At 40.1% G+C, this 13,694-nt stretch overlaps 1 protein-coding gene across 2 annotated transcripts in view; it reads left to right on the top strand.

Annotated features, from left to right (window-relative positions):
- Positions 1 to 13,694, top strand: part of acp1 (acid phosphatase 1) — a 45,186-nt gene that overhangs the window by 27,529 nt on the left and 3,963 nt on the right. For both annotated transcript variants that reach the window (XM_085996424.1, XM_085996425.1), the window contains exon 4: positions 2,950 to 3,011. In XM_085996424.1, coding sequence (XP_085852550.1) covers positions 2,950 to 3,011 — 62 coding nt within the window. The remainder of the gene's footprint in view (positions 1 to 2,949; positions 3,012 to 13,694) is intronic.

The raw sequence follows: 13,694 nt of genomic DNA, 5'->3' as shown, positions 1-13,694 counted from the left end.
TGTAGTCCAGTGAATGTCTTCCAGTGTCTGAATACCACTTGCTTTATTGAATGGTGCCATTGAAATATTATTCACTAGTGTAAACCGAAAAGACTGGAAACACACAACAGGCCAATCCGTATTTGTGGAGGGAACAGACAGTATTTCAGCAATTAGTTTTTAAAGTGCTGAGAAACTAAACAAAATTTTAAAAAGAAAACAAACTGGAAACAATGAAATTTTAAAAGAAACTATAAGAATTTGAATTGTTAAAAAGGAATATAGGAAAACCAAATCTGTGTTTTATACAATGCCTCAGTGGTGTTGGATAATGGCCTGTCGTACCACTCAGTAAAGGGAAGCCTATCTGAATTTCCCTCACTGCACAATTGACAGTCTTGGCTGTTCTGCTGTGGGAAGGATCTAAGTGGATGTCTTGTAAATCAGCCAGGGTTAAAGTTTAGATCTTTAAACATTCTGCTAAATGTTGGCTGATAGACTGTAGAGCTTCTGGGAAAAAATTATTTTTTGACAGGTTTTCAAACTGCAAGATCATCTGATTTTTTTTTTAAGCATTAGGGGCTGGGCATACAGTGTTTTAAGAATGATGTATTGCATTTCTTGACTTACTAGCATATTATTTCTGTTCTTGTATACTTTAAAAATATATATTTGCAATGATAACAGTGTTTTCCTTGGATCTAAGACTGATTTTCAAAATTGGAAGTTTTATAAACATTTTTTTTTAAATTGGATGTTGGTTCAGGCCTGTAGAATTACTTTTTGTTTTTAAAAAGTGAGTCTCACTGTCTGAACCTCCTTTTTAAAACATGAAATGGTTATTAACTCCTTGTTTCGTCTATCATAACAACTTGTTGAAATATTTTTGTTTAATTTGAACAGTGAGCTCTGATGAAAGTCCTGCACATCACCTTAGCATGCTTGCATTTTGTGCAGGTACAGTCGCCTTCTAGTTATGGTACTGGATTAGCAAACTACAAGTAGAGAATGCAAATTCCACCATGGCAAGTTGTGAAACTGAATTCAAGAAATGTAGTAATTTGTGGGCTAGCACCAAAAAATGAAAGCTACTGGGTTGTTTTAAAAACCCAACTAGTTCATTAATGTCCTTCAAGGAAGGGTACCTACCATCTTTACATGATCTAGCCTAAACGTGATTCCAGTTCCATACTATGTGGCTGACTCTTGGTGCTGTCAGGGCAACTCGGGATGGGCAATAATTACTGCCTTGCAGTGTTGACCATAATCCAAGCACAATTTTTAAAAATCTAGCCTGCTTCTGTCTGTCGCATCAAGCCACAACTTACATCTTTAAAGGGCCGTGAGACGTGTTTCTACATTAATGGAGCTGTATAAATGCAAGGAAAAAATGGATACTGAGCCAAAGAAGGAGATATTCGGAGGGGTGACCAGATGGGTTTTAAGGAGGGTCTTAAAGGAGGAGAGGAACATGGAGAAGGCGAGGGGTAAGGGAGGAAGTTCAAGAGGGTAGGACTTGGGTAGCTAAAGACAGATCCACCAATGTTGGGGAAAAGGGAGGGGGATGCACAGAAGGCCGCAGTTAGAGGAATAGAGAGTTCCCTGAGGAGATGATGGAGCTGGAGGTTACAGATATGGGAGGGGTGAGCCCATGGAGGGTTTTAAACAGAAGGATGAGAATTTTAAATTTGAGGGGTTCGGTGACCAAGACTTAATCAACAAGAACAGACAGGGGTGATGGGCGAGCCAGTATTGGTCCAGGATAGGATATTGGTAGCAGTTTCAGATGAGCTAAAGTTTAGAGATTGAAAGATAGGATGCTGGCCATGAAAACATTGAAACCGTAGAGCATCAAGGTGACAAAAGCATGAATGACAGTTTCAGTGGCAAATGGGCTGATTTCCTTGGCAGAATGCTACACAGGAAGAGACAATATGGTCTTGCCACAATGTCTGTTTATGTACCTGAACTGTGAAGGCTGGTGGGAGCCACATTTGATGGTATGCTTTTGAGAAATAAAGCAAAAATTGCATTAAAAAAATAAAATTTAGATGCTATTGAACAGGATAACTCCTTGTAAAACAATTTAATATATTAGATACTTTCTTAATATATAGGTCTGCTGTCTGTAAACTGTAGAATTGTCTTTCCACTGTACTGCCATAAATCCTGTTTCAACCTAGACCATGGATCAACCAGTACTCATTTACAGTTTTTAATGTTTATGTTTTTAAGAACATATATTGAAGAAAGGAAGAAATAAATTGCATTTATATAACATCTTTCATGATCTCAGGATATCCCAAAACGCTTCACACCCAATTAATTACTTCTGAAGTATAGTCACTGTTATAATGTAGGGAAAGGTGGCAGCCAATTTGAACACCGCAAGGTCCCACAAACAGCAATGAGATAACTGACCAATTAAACTGTTTCAGCTGTGTTGATTGAGAGGAAAGTGTTGATTAGGACACAGGGAGAACTCCCCTGCTCTTCACATAGTGCCATGGGATCTTTTGTATATCCATATAAAATGGCAGACAGGATCTTGGTTTAACGTCTCATCCGACAATGTAGCACTCCCTCGGTACTGTACAGGAGTGTCAGCCGAGATTATGTCCTTAAGTCCTGAAGTGTGGCTTGAATCCATAACTTCTGACTCTGGGCGCGAGTGGTACCACTGAGCCAAGGCTGTCGCCAAAGAATTAATATATAACTGTCTACTGCTTTGGCTGGCTATGATGCAGAATGGTTTAAAATTAATTTTAACTTGGCAATGTCAGTTTACTGTAATGTTAGTTTTCAAAATTTAAATAATGTTATCACTGGCTTCTCACTGGTTTATTCATCAGAACATAATAGTTTTGAGAGATTTATAGTTAATTATAACTTAATTATTCCATTACAGTATATAATGATGTGATAGTTAAAAAGAATCAGATGTTTAAGTATATTTTTTTAAACTCCTAGGTAACCAAGGATGATTTCATAACATTTGATTACATGCTTTGCATGGATGAAAGCAATTTGAGGTGAGTAGAATATTATTTTCAACAGTTGTCCTAGTTTTCAACAGATACCCTAGTTTGATGAAAATGTGATAGCTTACAATTGAGTAGGAGTTTTAAAGTGCTGTTCAGGGTTTTAATTGATCTTTTATTTCCTGGTATTAAATGATTTAGACTTTCAGTTTACATCCATTGTATATTCTCTACTAATCATAATTGAGGCACAACTTCCAGGTATCATTAAAGTTTCCTTACAATACTGGATCTCAACAGTAGCAGAGCTGCAGTGATGAGCATTACCAGTTAAAGTTTGAAAAGTGTGTGTCTCTAATTTTCCCACTGGAAAACTTATTAATTTGTCCTCTTAAACAAAATATGTTTAAAAGCACAATATATAGGGTGGATGTTGTGTAGGGAGTGAAAGGTTTGTAATCCATTTGGAGCTTTATGAATCTGCAGAATTTAAAACTGAATTATAATCTTTAGCTCCCTCCTCATAATCTATTATGCATGTGATGGTGGTTGGGTGTCTTTTTTGTGTGCAGAACTCTTGAAATAACCGCATTCTTCTTTTTTGTTTTGGGTCTGTGTAATATATTGTTTTGGGTCTGTGTAATATATTCAGAAGTTTCTGCCCAAGTTTGACTGGGACAAGGTTTTCATCCCAAACTGATGGAATGAAAATCACCTATCGTGGCCAGCAATAAAATTTTGATTAAAAAGTGAAATTTGATTTCACCAGTTTCAGTCTTTTTGTAGGTGCAAGATAGCAGCACAAAAATACTTACGATTTCCCAATGATAAGTCTCCATCAGAGACCAAAGGATCTGAATCACACGGGTGCAGTAAGGGATGCTATTGTAGTTAAGCACATTGTTGGAGTGGTGTAAAGGGAGCTTTACCCTGCATCTTATCCTGCATGTAACCCAAGCAACATGTAGCCTTTATATTAACCTGGCGTGCAAAGATGTTTCTATTCCCCACATATCTCAAAAATGAAATAAATGATGAAAGTCTATGAGCTGGATTTTCATTCAGAAGTCGGGAAGGAGGCGGGACTACAACTTTTGGGTTGTAGTCCCGCCTCCGTTGAGATGCGGCCAATCCATGCGATTTTAACTTGATTGACCTTGTTGAGCCCGCCCAGTGGGCTCAGCAGGCCAATTAAGGGCCACCCGGCAACAGGTGACATCACAGACTGAAATTTCATCTGTCAAGACGTGTTGACAGATGAAATATCAGCTGGTTGAAGCTGTCAAACACTGACAGTCTTACTTCTAACCTGAGTCCTTCTACGCAGACTCAGTTAGAAATCTCGCCAGCACTGAAAGCTGCAGGCTGTCACTTTTGACAGATCGCAGCCATTCTGCTTTCTGTGCCGGCTGAATGATGGACTCCCCAAACCTAGAGGAAGGAAGACTGTAAAGGTAAGTACAGGTAATTTAAACTTCTTTACACACTTTAGACACACCAAACACACTTACCTTTGCACTCATGCACCCATCACTCACCTGAACACTGACACCTCGACCCCTCCAAGTCCTTCAACCCGTCGGCCCGCCTGCTCTAACTTGGCGTGGTTTGGAGCCGTTGGGAATCCCACACGACAACCTTCAAAATAGGGATTAGGCTAAAAACTGCCTGTTAACAGGCAGTTAATTGGCACTAATCCCTTCCCGCCTCGGGTCGGCGGGTCCCAGTGCAGGGCGGGTACCCGCCTCCTTTGAAACTTGCATGGAGGCGGGATGGTGTTGGGACCCCCGAGTTCGGGAATTTAACCCCCGGCACGCCTCCAATCCCGACTCCACGGCACACTGAAAATCGACCCCTGTGTGTTTATTTTAAATTTGATAGAAAGAAATTATCCTTAATGCTGACTGCTGAAACTTTAATGATGAACATCTACCGTTTATCTTAAAGTGCTAATTGGTATGTGCTGGAAATGGCATAGCTGTATGTTATTTTCTGTACCACAAAAACATTGAATATATTAATCCTGTTATAAAAATTGAGTCTTGAAATCTGTTCATTTTGCATTTGAGTGACTTGAAGAGGACCGCAATATATCAATAAATAAACTTTATTTTAAAGTACTAAAGTCCAGGAGCAACATAGTGATTTTAATTTTGCTTCACCTGTTGCATTGTAGGCAAAGCCGCTAGGGGCTTCACTGCCTGGGTGATGATCCAGCGGAGCGAATTGCCTTGCAACTTCTAGAACCCACCTGATTTTCATTCCATTGAAATTTGGTATTGAAGATATAAATCTACCCACTAATCTTCGTTAAAGAAAAAGGGTTCTATCTACATAATTTAAATATTCAGTGGTTATCTTGGCCTAGGTTTTTTTTTTGATTCACAGAAAAGCACAGAAAAGTTCATCCTTTTGTTAAAAAAATAGAAATAGCATGAATAACAATGAAATCAGCTCATGATGGAGTCACAACGCAATGATCCATTAATAAACTTGCAGAATGGGCATATAATTGGCAAATGAATTTCAATACAGATAAGTGTGAGGTATTACATTTTGGTAGGAAGAATAGGGAGGTCACTTAACGCTTGGAGGGTGCGTGTCTAGGTGGGGTAGAAGAGCAAAGGGACCTCGGAGTACAAATACATAAATCGTTAAAAGTAGCGACACAGGTTAACAAGGCCATAAAAAAAGCAAACCAAGCACTAGGATAGAATTGAAAAGTAGGGAAGTTATGCTGAACTTGTATCGAACCTTGGTTAGACCACACTTGGAGTACTGCGTACAATTCTGGTCGCCATATTATAAAAAGGATATCAAGGCACTGGAGAAGGTGCAAAAAAGATTTACAAGGACGATATCAGAAATGCGAGGGTATACATATCAGGAAAGGATGAACAGGCTGGGTCTCTTTTTTCTCTTGAAAAAAGAAGGCTGAGGGGTGACCTAATAGAGGCCTTGAAAATTATGAAACATTTTGATAGAGTGGATACAGAGAGAGCATTTCCACTTGTGGGGAAGTGCATAACTAGAGGCCATCAATATAAGATAGTCACCAAGAAATCCAATAGGGAATTCAGAAGGAACTTCTTTACCCAGAGAGTGGTGAGAATGTGGAACTTGCTACCACAGGGAGTGGTTGAAGCAAATAGTATGGATGCATTTAAGGGGAGGCTGGATAAGCCTATGAGGGAGAAGGGAATAGAGGGTTATGCTGATAGAGTTAGATGAGGAAAGACGGGAGGAGGCTCGAGTGGAGCATAAACGCCGGCATGGTCTGGTTGGGCCGAATGGCCTGTTTCTGTGCCGTATATCCGGTGGACTCCTGTGTAAAATATGTGCATTGGTTGAATGGGGTTCATGTCTATGACGCTAGAGTCAATGTTGCCACTAGAATTAGGCTTCTTGCATTCGGACATGTTAATGCTCATGGGATGAGGTAAAAGATCACTCTCCTCTCATGGTGGGAAAATTTCCCAAACCGTAACGATCATGAAGGAATACAGAGAAGCAGGAAGGAGAATCATACAGCTCTGCAGTGTAAAAACTTTTCAACTCCAAGTCGGTATCCCCAAACAGCATTTGACAGGACTAGGACGGTCCTTCATGTACATGTTGTTCGCCGTATTTCAGGCGAGGGGCCCAAGCCTGGATAGATTTGTCCTGACAAAGGAACAGGGTGCATATAATTTTTTTCTGGATTGCTCTATTGAATACATTAACTTGTGAATACATTAAAAGTTAGTTTATAATCCCATCAGGAGCCACAGAACTGGGTGCAGCATATGATAGCAAGTCAATAAGATGATGGGCCGTATTTTGCGCACCCTACGGGTGCGTACGAGATGTGTACGCGCCCGGAGGGACCGCGCAAGTTCCGGGTTTAGGCGTGCGAAGCGCATGCGCTAAAACCCAGAACTTGCGATCTGACAGATCCTCTGCATCCCCGGGAGATGGGCCTCTGCGGGCGGAGAGTTGCGCTATTTGCCCTACTTCTGCCCGCTGAATACCCATGAAGGCCTGCTTTTACCAGCTTAAGAGTTTTAAAAAATAGAAAGATAAAATTTTATCACTCATTTATACATTAAAAACTCTGTCCAATAAGGTAAGTTTATATTTAGCCTCGTTAAAACATTAATTTTCGTTTAAAGTATTTAATTAAATTACATTTTAATTGATTTTAAATATGTAATTTAAATTTTTTTTATTTTGTTTGTATTTTTGAAGTGGTCCCCATTCATACTTATGGGAGTTCCGTATGTACGGAATTTATTGGTTGGACTGGCCCACGTGATCCCGGGTCACTTGCGAACCGCGTACCCAGAGAGGCCCAGGATCACAAGCCTCCGTACCTCCCGGGCCACCAGGTTAAATGCGTAGATTTTTTGCCGGTCGGAGGCATCCATGGGAAGCCTCTGATCGCAAATTTTGGGCCGATGTCTGCCAGGATCCAGTGGTGTGTATATAGGCTAGCTCTATCAAAGAGCTGGCACAGCCACAATGGCCTCCTTCTATGATGCAAGATTCTATAATATTCACTGGAAACTAGAGGGCAGTACAGTGATCTGATTTCAACTGTGAGGCAGATTGTTGCAAGTCTGGAAAATGCATACAAGGCTCCCAACTTGTCCATATCAGAGATAAAAGCTTCCAGTGGTACAACTACACAGGAGTAAGCAGAACCTTAATCTGATCTATTCTCTAGTGGTTACTATGCATACCACACCACCTTTCTTTGCTCTTCTACAATGTCAATATTTAGGACTTGGCTGCCCTCCCTACCCCCATTCCTTTTAAATAATTGGAGCTTATTGGAGTCATTTGAAGTAACAGACATGTTGGGTTCTGATCTGTCATCTCTTGTTTATATAACAAACAGTGAAAATAAAGGTCTAGTTGTACGGGCTCTGACCTTTTCCATTGGGAAGAAAGTGACATATCTGGAAGTACCAGTAGCAATCACTAGTTTCAAGGTGAAAATGATTGTACAAAGCTTCATTTGACACCTTTATCAAACAACTGAATAAGCCGCTTTAAACATTTATCATGCCCTCTCAGGAAATCCCACTGTCCACTGTAGAATTAGTCCATAGAGATTAGGAGCAATTATCTAAGAAAAGTACATTTTTAGCACTAATTTTAAAAATCCAATTTTTTTTTTTTAAGGTGCTTTTCAGTTTTTATTTTTAACATTGAAAACCAAATGTAAATTGGGGTGTGGAGCAGATTAGAACCCAAAGAAAATTAGTTTTTATTTTGAGTTATCACTGAACATCAAGAAAGCATGCAAGAGGCTAACGAGGTACAAGTTAAGCTAAATGACAATCCACGATTATTTGCATTTCACAGACCCCACTTAATGGGCCTCCATGGTAGTTCCAAAAGCACTGGCTCGTGTATACTATTTCTAAACCTTATCATGTACTCTATACATGTCTTACTGTCAAGTACTCTAAGGGATAAACCCAAGAATTCTTTTTTTTCAGGCTTTAGAACATGTAAAGTGGGGTCTGGGATGGTGATTACTTTTTCTCCCTGTCTTTTTTAAAATTTAAATGGCTTATAAACACTGGGCCAGAATTGATTGTAGCCAGAAAACGAATGGCGCCCAGCGAACGAACTATGTCCGCCGTTCGTTACACTTGCCCTTGCCCATTTAATTTCCAAGAGGCGTTGCTGTAAGTAGGAAATGGAAACGGCACGGTGGCCTCCACAGAGATCTGTGTGAACAGGGAAAGCAACTGTGTATCTCCTTAACCAATCAGATTGAAGTATTTTGAAACGAACAACACATGGTCTGAACTAGCAAGTGTAAGAATAGTGAATTCAATGTCAAATCAGGTACAGAAAGTGAAATAATGATTGGATTAACAGGGAGAGAAAAAAGAGACAATGAAAAAGTAAAAAATGTTTTTTTTAATCTCCAACAACAATTAAAAACTGAAGGAATGAGACTCCACACTTGTAATAGTTAATTTTCTGCGCCAGAGAGGTTGTTTGGCAGTAATTAAGACTTCTCACGTTGTGAAAAAAGGTTCTTGGATTGAAATGGACAAGCCCTAACTTTCTGTGGCGAGTTTAGTTCGTATCTACAATGCCAAGGACAGGAACTTCGCCGTTCAGTGTATTTAAATGGTGATCCAGACAGCAAGATGCCGTTTTCGCAAAGCTAACAGAAGGGCGGCACATCTCTGACAGCAACGTCCAGATTTTTGCATTTAATGACGCATCTGCCCTCGCCTGAAGTTGTGGTGTGATTTGCGTTTAAATAATGGTGAGCACCGTTAGCCTCACCATATTTCGACAGAAAATTCTGGCTCATTGTTAACTAATAACTTTATCTCCAGTTGCTTCACTTCCAGAATTTGGCACTGAAACACAGATCCTGGGATGCACACTGGTGACATCATCAAACATTGCATCCATGTGTCATAATGCAACATGCATGATGATGATGCTGCTAGCGCAATGTGCAATCATCTCGAGATTCACTAGGAGCAGAGAGAATTTGGTGTTTTGCCAGTCCACCAACCTGGAGAAGTCAGGGAATTTATCAACGATAATCACTTAAAAATGGTTTTAGGTCTCCACATGTAGCCATAGGGGAACGTAAAGGAAAATGGATAACTGAGCCAAGCTGGCACTGCTACATAAACCTTGTATTCAAGGTTGTCTTTTCTTTTGCCTCAATACAGCTAATAAGAATGGTCTTCTGCCGTAACTTTGGTACAAGAGCCAGAGAACCCTTGCAGAAATTTACCCCCTTAATGTTTCCACTTTCACCACCATACCAAATGTTGACCACGGCTTTTTTTTTAGTATTAATTCACAGCCGTGATCAGATGTCCAACAATGCTCTGCTATAACCTCTGGTTCTTATTTTATAGTCTCAAGACAAAGTAGCTCCTGCCAATCCCTTTTTTATAGTAAATAAAATGCTGGAAACACTCAGCAGGTCAGGCAGCAGGTGTGGCGAGAAGGTAGGGTTAATATTTCAGGTCGATGACCTTTTGTCAGAACCCTTTTATTGTGATGGTTCAGCATGATTTCCTTTTCTTCCCCTTGCTTTCCTGCCCTACCCTTCCTTCTTGATGTGGGCACAGTCAATCTGACTCTGAGTTTGCAATGCAGATAACCACAGGCCAGAAGTGACAAAGGCATGGTTGAGGGTTTCAACGGCAGATAGATCAGAGGCGGGTGATGTTTCGGAAATGAAAGTAGGCGATCTTTGTGATGGGGAAGATATGGGATTGAAAGCTTGGCTTGGGATCGAATAGGACGCCGAGGTAGTGAACCGTCTGAATCCACCTGCGACTGTGGCTATGGAGGGGGTTGGAGTCGGTGGCAAGAGTGTGGAATTTGTGGCTTGGTCCAACCACCTTAGCTTTGATTTTCCCAATGTTTAGCTGGAGGAAATTGTGGCTCATCGGACAATCAGTCTAACAGCACAGAGGCAGTGGAGAGGTTGCAAAATGTACAGGTGGATGCCATCAGCATGCACGTGAAAGCTGACCCATGTCTCTGCTCTCTTGTGGAGGCAAGTTATGTAATATGTTATCCTATCTGTGTGAACAGCAGTGAAAATCCTATGATCATGCTTTAGATAGCATGCAAGGTCATGTGGATTTGAAATCACTTTTTCAGGTTCATTTTTTTTCCATTCATTAACAAATAGTGTGAAATTTCCATAAGGTGCCCAGACCTATTCACTTCATCTCTTGTTTGAAGGTGGACAGTAGTGTTTTTAATGTAATAAAATATCCCAAAACTTCTCAGAGCATTGATTGGCGAAGAGTTAGGGGAGATGACTGAAGACATGGTCAAAGAAGTGAGGTCGTTGAAAGAGGGGTGACAAGGCAGAAGGATTTGCAGAGTGTATTCTGAAAGCTCTGTAACCAAAGGTGAAGCGGAGAGGAAAGGAGGAATATGAAGGAGACCAGAATCATGTCAGCATGCTCCCTCTACACTTGAGCAGGGCTGCAACATGTTGCAGAGGTATGGAAAGGTGAAGCCATGAAAGTACTCATAGGTAAGGTAAACATTTTTGGATGCAATGCATTGGGAATGGTGAGCCAGAAAAGGTTAGTGATTTCAGAGGTGATGGATAAATAGGTTAAAGATACATGCGGCAGTGTTGTGGATGAGTTTTAGTTTACCTAGGATGGAACTCGGACGGCCACTGAGGACAGTGTTGGGATAATTGAGCCTGGAATTGACAAATTTGTAGATAAATCTCTTGGTGGTAATGATAAAATCTGGATGTAGCCAGATGGTGTTACAAAATTGAAAACGGGAGCCGTGGTGGCAGATAAGATGTGGGATTTGAAGCTAAACTAAACTCGGTCAAACAAAACCTTAAAGTTTTACATAGAATATACAGCACAAAAACAGACCATTACCCCAACCAGTTCATGCCAGCATTTATACTCCACTCGAGCCTCCTTCCATCCTTTCTCATCTAACTCTTATCAGCATAACCCTCTATTCCCTTCTCTCTCATGTTTGTCCAGCCTCCCCTTCAATGCATCGATACTATTCGCCTCAACTACTCCCTGTGGTTGCAAGTTCCACATTCTCACCACTTCTGAATTCCCTGTTTGATTTCTCGGTGACTATCTTGGATTGATGGCCTCTAGTTTTGCTCAAAGGGTAAAATGCTGAATAGTTCAGACACATGAAATAGGTTTGAAAACTGGCATGAAGTGGGAAATGAAGTAACTTATGACAGAAGTGCAGAAAAATAAATATTTTACTTCAAGAGCCAACATGGATTTGTAAAGGGTAGGTCATGTCTAATGAGCCTAACTGAATTTTTTTGATGAATAAATAAAGTAGTAGACAGGGGAATGTCTATGGATGTACTTTTTATGGACTTCCAGAAGACATTCGATAAGGTTCCACATAAACCTGTAGCTGAAATTAAAGCTCATGGAATTGAAGGAAAATTATTCATTTGGTTAGGCGGTAGAAGACAGAAAGTAGGGATAATGGGTATGTATTCGAATTGGAAGGAAGTGACTAGTGGTGTCCCACAAGGATCTGTGCTGAGACCTCAACTGTTCACTATATTTAATGACTTGGATATATGGCTATCTTTTGTATTACCTAAGTTTGCCAATGACACAAAGATTGGTGTTATAGTAAGTAGTGTAGACGGGAGCATAAAATTACAAAGGGACATTGATAGATTAAGTGAGTGGGCGAAACTGTGGCAGATGGATTTCAACCCAGGTAAATGTGAGGTCATCCATTTTGAACCAAAAAAGGATAGATCCGAGTATTTAAATGGTGAAAATATAGGAACAGTGGAGGTCCAAAAAAATGTAGGGATCCATGTATATCGATCACTAAAATGTAGTAATCAGATACAAAATAAAATCAAAAGGGCTAATGGAATGTTAGCCTTTATAACTAGAGGGCTAAAATGTAAAGGGAGGAAGTTTTGCGACAACTATACAAAGTCCTGGTTAGACCACATCAGGATCACTGTGTACAGTTCTAGGCACTGCACCTTAGAAAGGATATATTGGCCTTGGAAGGAGAGCAGTGCAGATTCACCAGAATGTTCCCAGGGCTCCAAGGGTTAGGTTATGAGGAGAGATTAGATACTAGGCTTGTATTAGAAAAGCAAAATACTGCAGATGCTGGAAATCTCAAATAAAAACAGAAAATGCTGGAAATACTCAGTAGATCAGGCAGCATCTGTGGAGATAGAAACAAAGTTAACGTTTTAGGTCGATGACCTTTCGTCAGGCTTGTATTCCCTGGAATATACAAGGTTCTGTGGTGATTCAGTTGCAATTGGTGATGTTTAAGATTTTAAAAGGAATTGATAGGGTAGATAGAGATAAACTTTTTCCACTGGTGGGGTGTCTAGGACAAGGGGGACATCACCTTAAAACCAGAGACAGGCCATTCAGGAGAGAAGGTAGGACACGCAAAGGGTGGTAGAAGTTTGGAACCCTCCCATAAAAAGCAGTAGATGCTAGCTTATAATTTTCAATCTGAGATCGATAAATTTTTGCTAGACAAGGGTATAAAAGGCTATGGAGCCAAGGTAGGTGGATGGAGTTAAGGTATTGATCAGCCAGGATGTAATTGAATGGCGGAACAGACTCGAGGGGCTGAATGGCCTACGCCTGTTCCTATACACTTCTATTCATTTTTTTACATATTTATCCAATTGCCTTTAAAAGTTATTATGGATTCTGCTTCCTCCACTCTGGGAGGGTAGTCCATGTCCCAACCTAACAATGCTCTGCATTAAAAAAATATATATATATTATTTCTCCTAATCTCGCTTTGTTCTTTTAGTGGGTGGTCTTAAATTTGTGCCATTTTATCAAAATTCCTTCGTAGAGTTGAAAATCTCTCAGATGTCCTCTTAACCTTCTCTGCTCTAATGAAAAGAGCACAGTTTCTCTAGTCTGTCATAACTAAAGGTATCTTGGTGAATCTTTTCTGTACCCTCTCCATGGCCTTGACATCCTTCCTAAATTAAGGCCCCCAAAACTGAACACAATATTCTAACTGACCTAATCAATGGTTTTATATTGTTTCAGTATTAACTTATTGATTTTATATTAAATGCCCCTCTAATATATAATATATATAAAACCTAGAATACCATTGGCTTCATCATAATTGTTCTCCCACTTTTTTGTATCTGTATGTCTGTCTGCTCCTCTTAAATTTTGCTCTCCTTTCCATAAAAACCTCTATTCTTGGCTGTTA

Source organism: Somniosus microcephalus, chromosome 9 (genome assembly GCF_052327205.1).
Source record: "Somniosus microcephalus isolate GS21.2 chromosome 9, FLI_Smic_1.0, whole genome shotgun sequence".
Lineage (NCBI taxonomy): Eukaryota > Metazoa > Chordata > Chondrichthyes > Squaliformes > Somniosidae > Somniosus > Somniosus microcephalus.
This window is presented reverse-complemented; position numbering and strand designations above follow the sequence as displayed.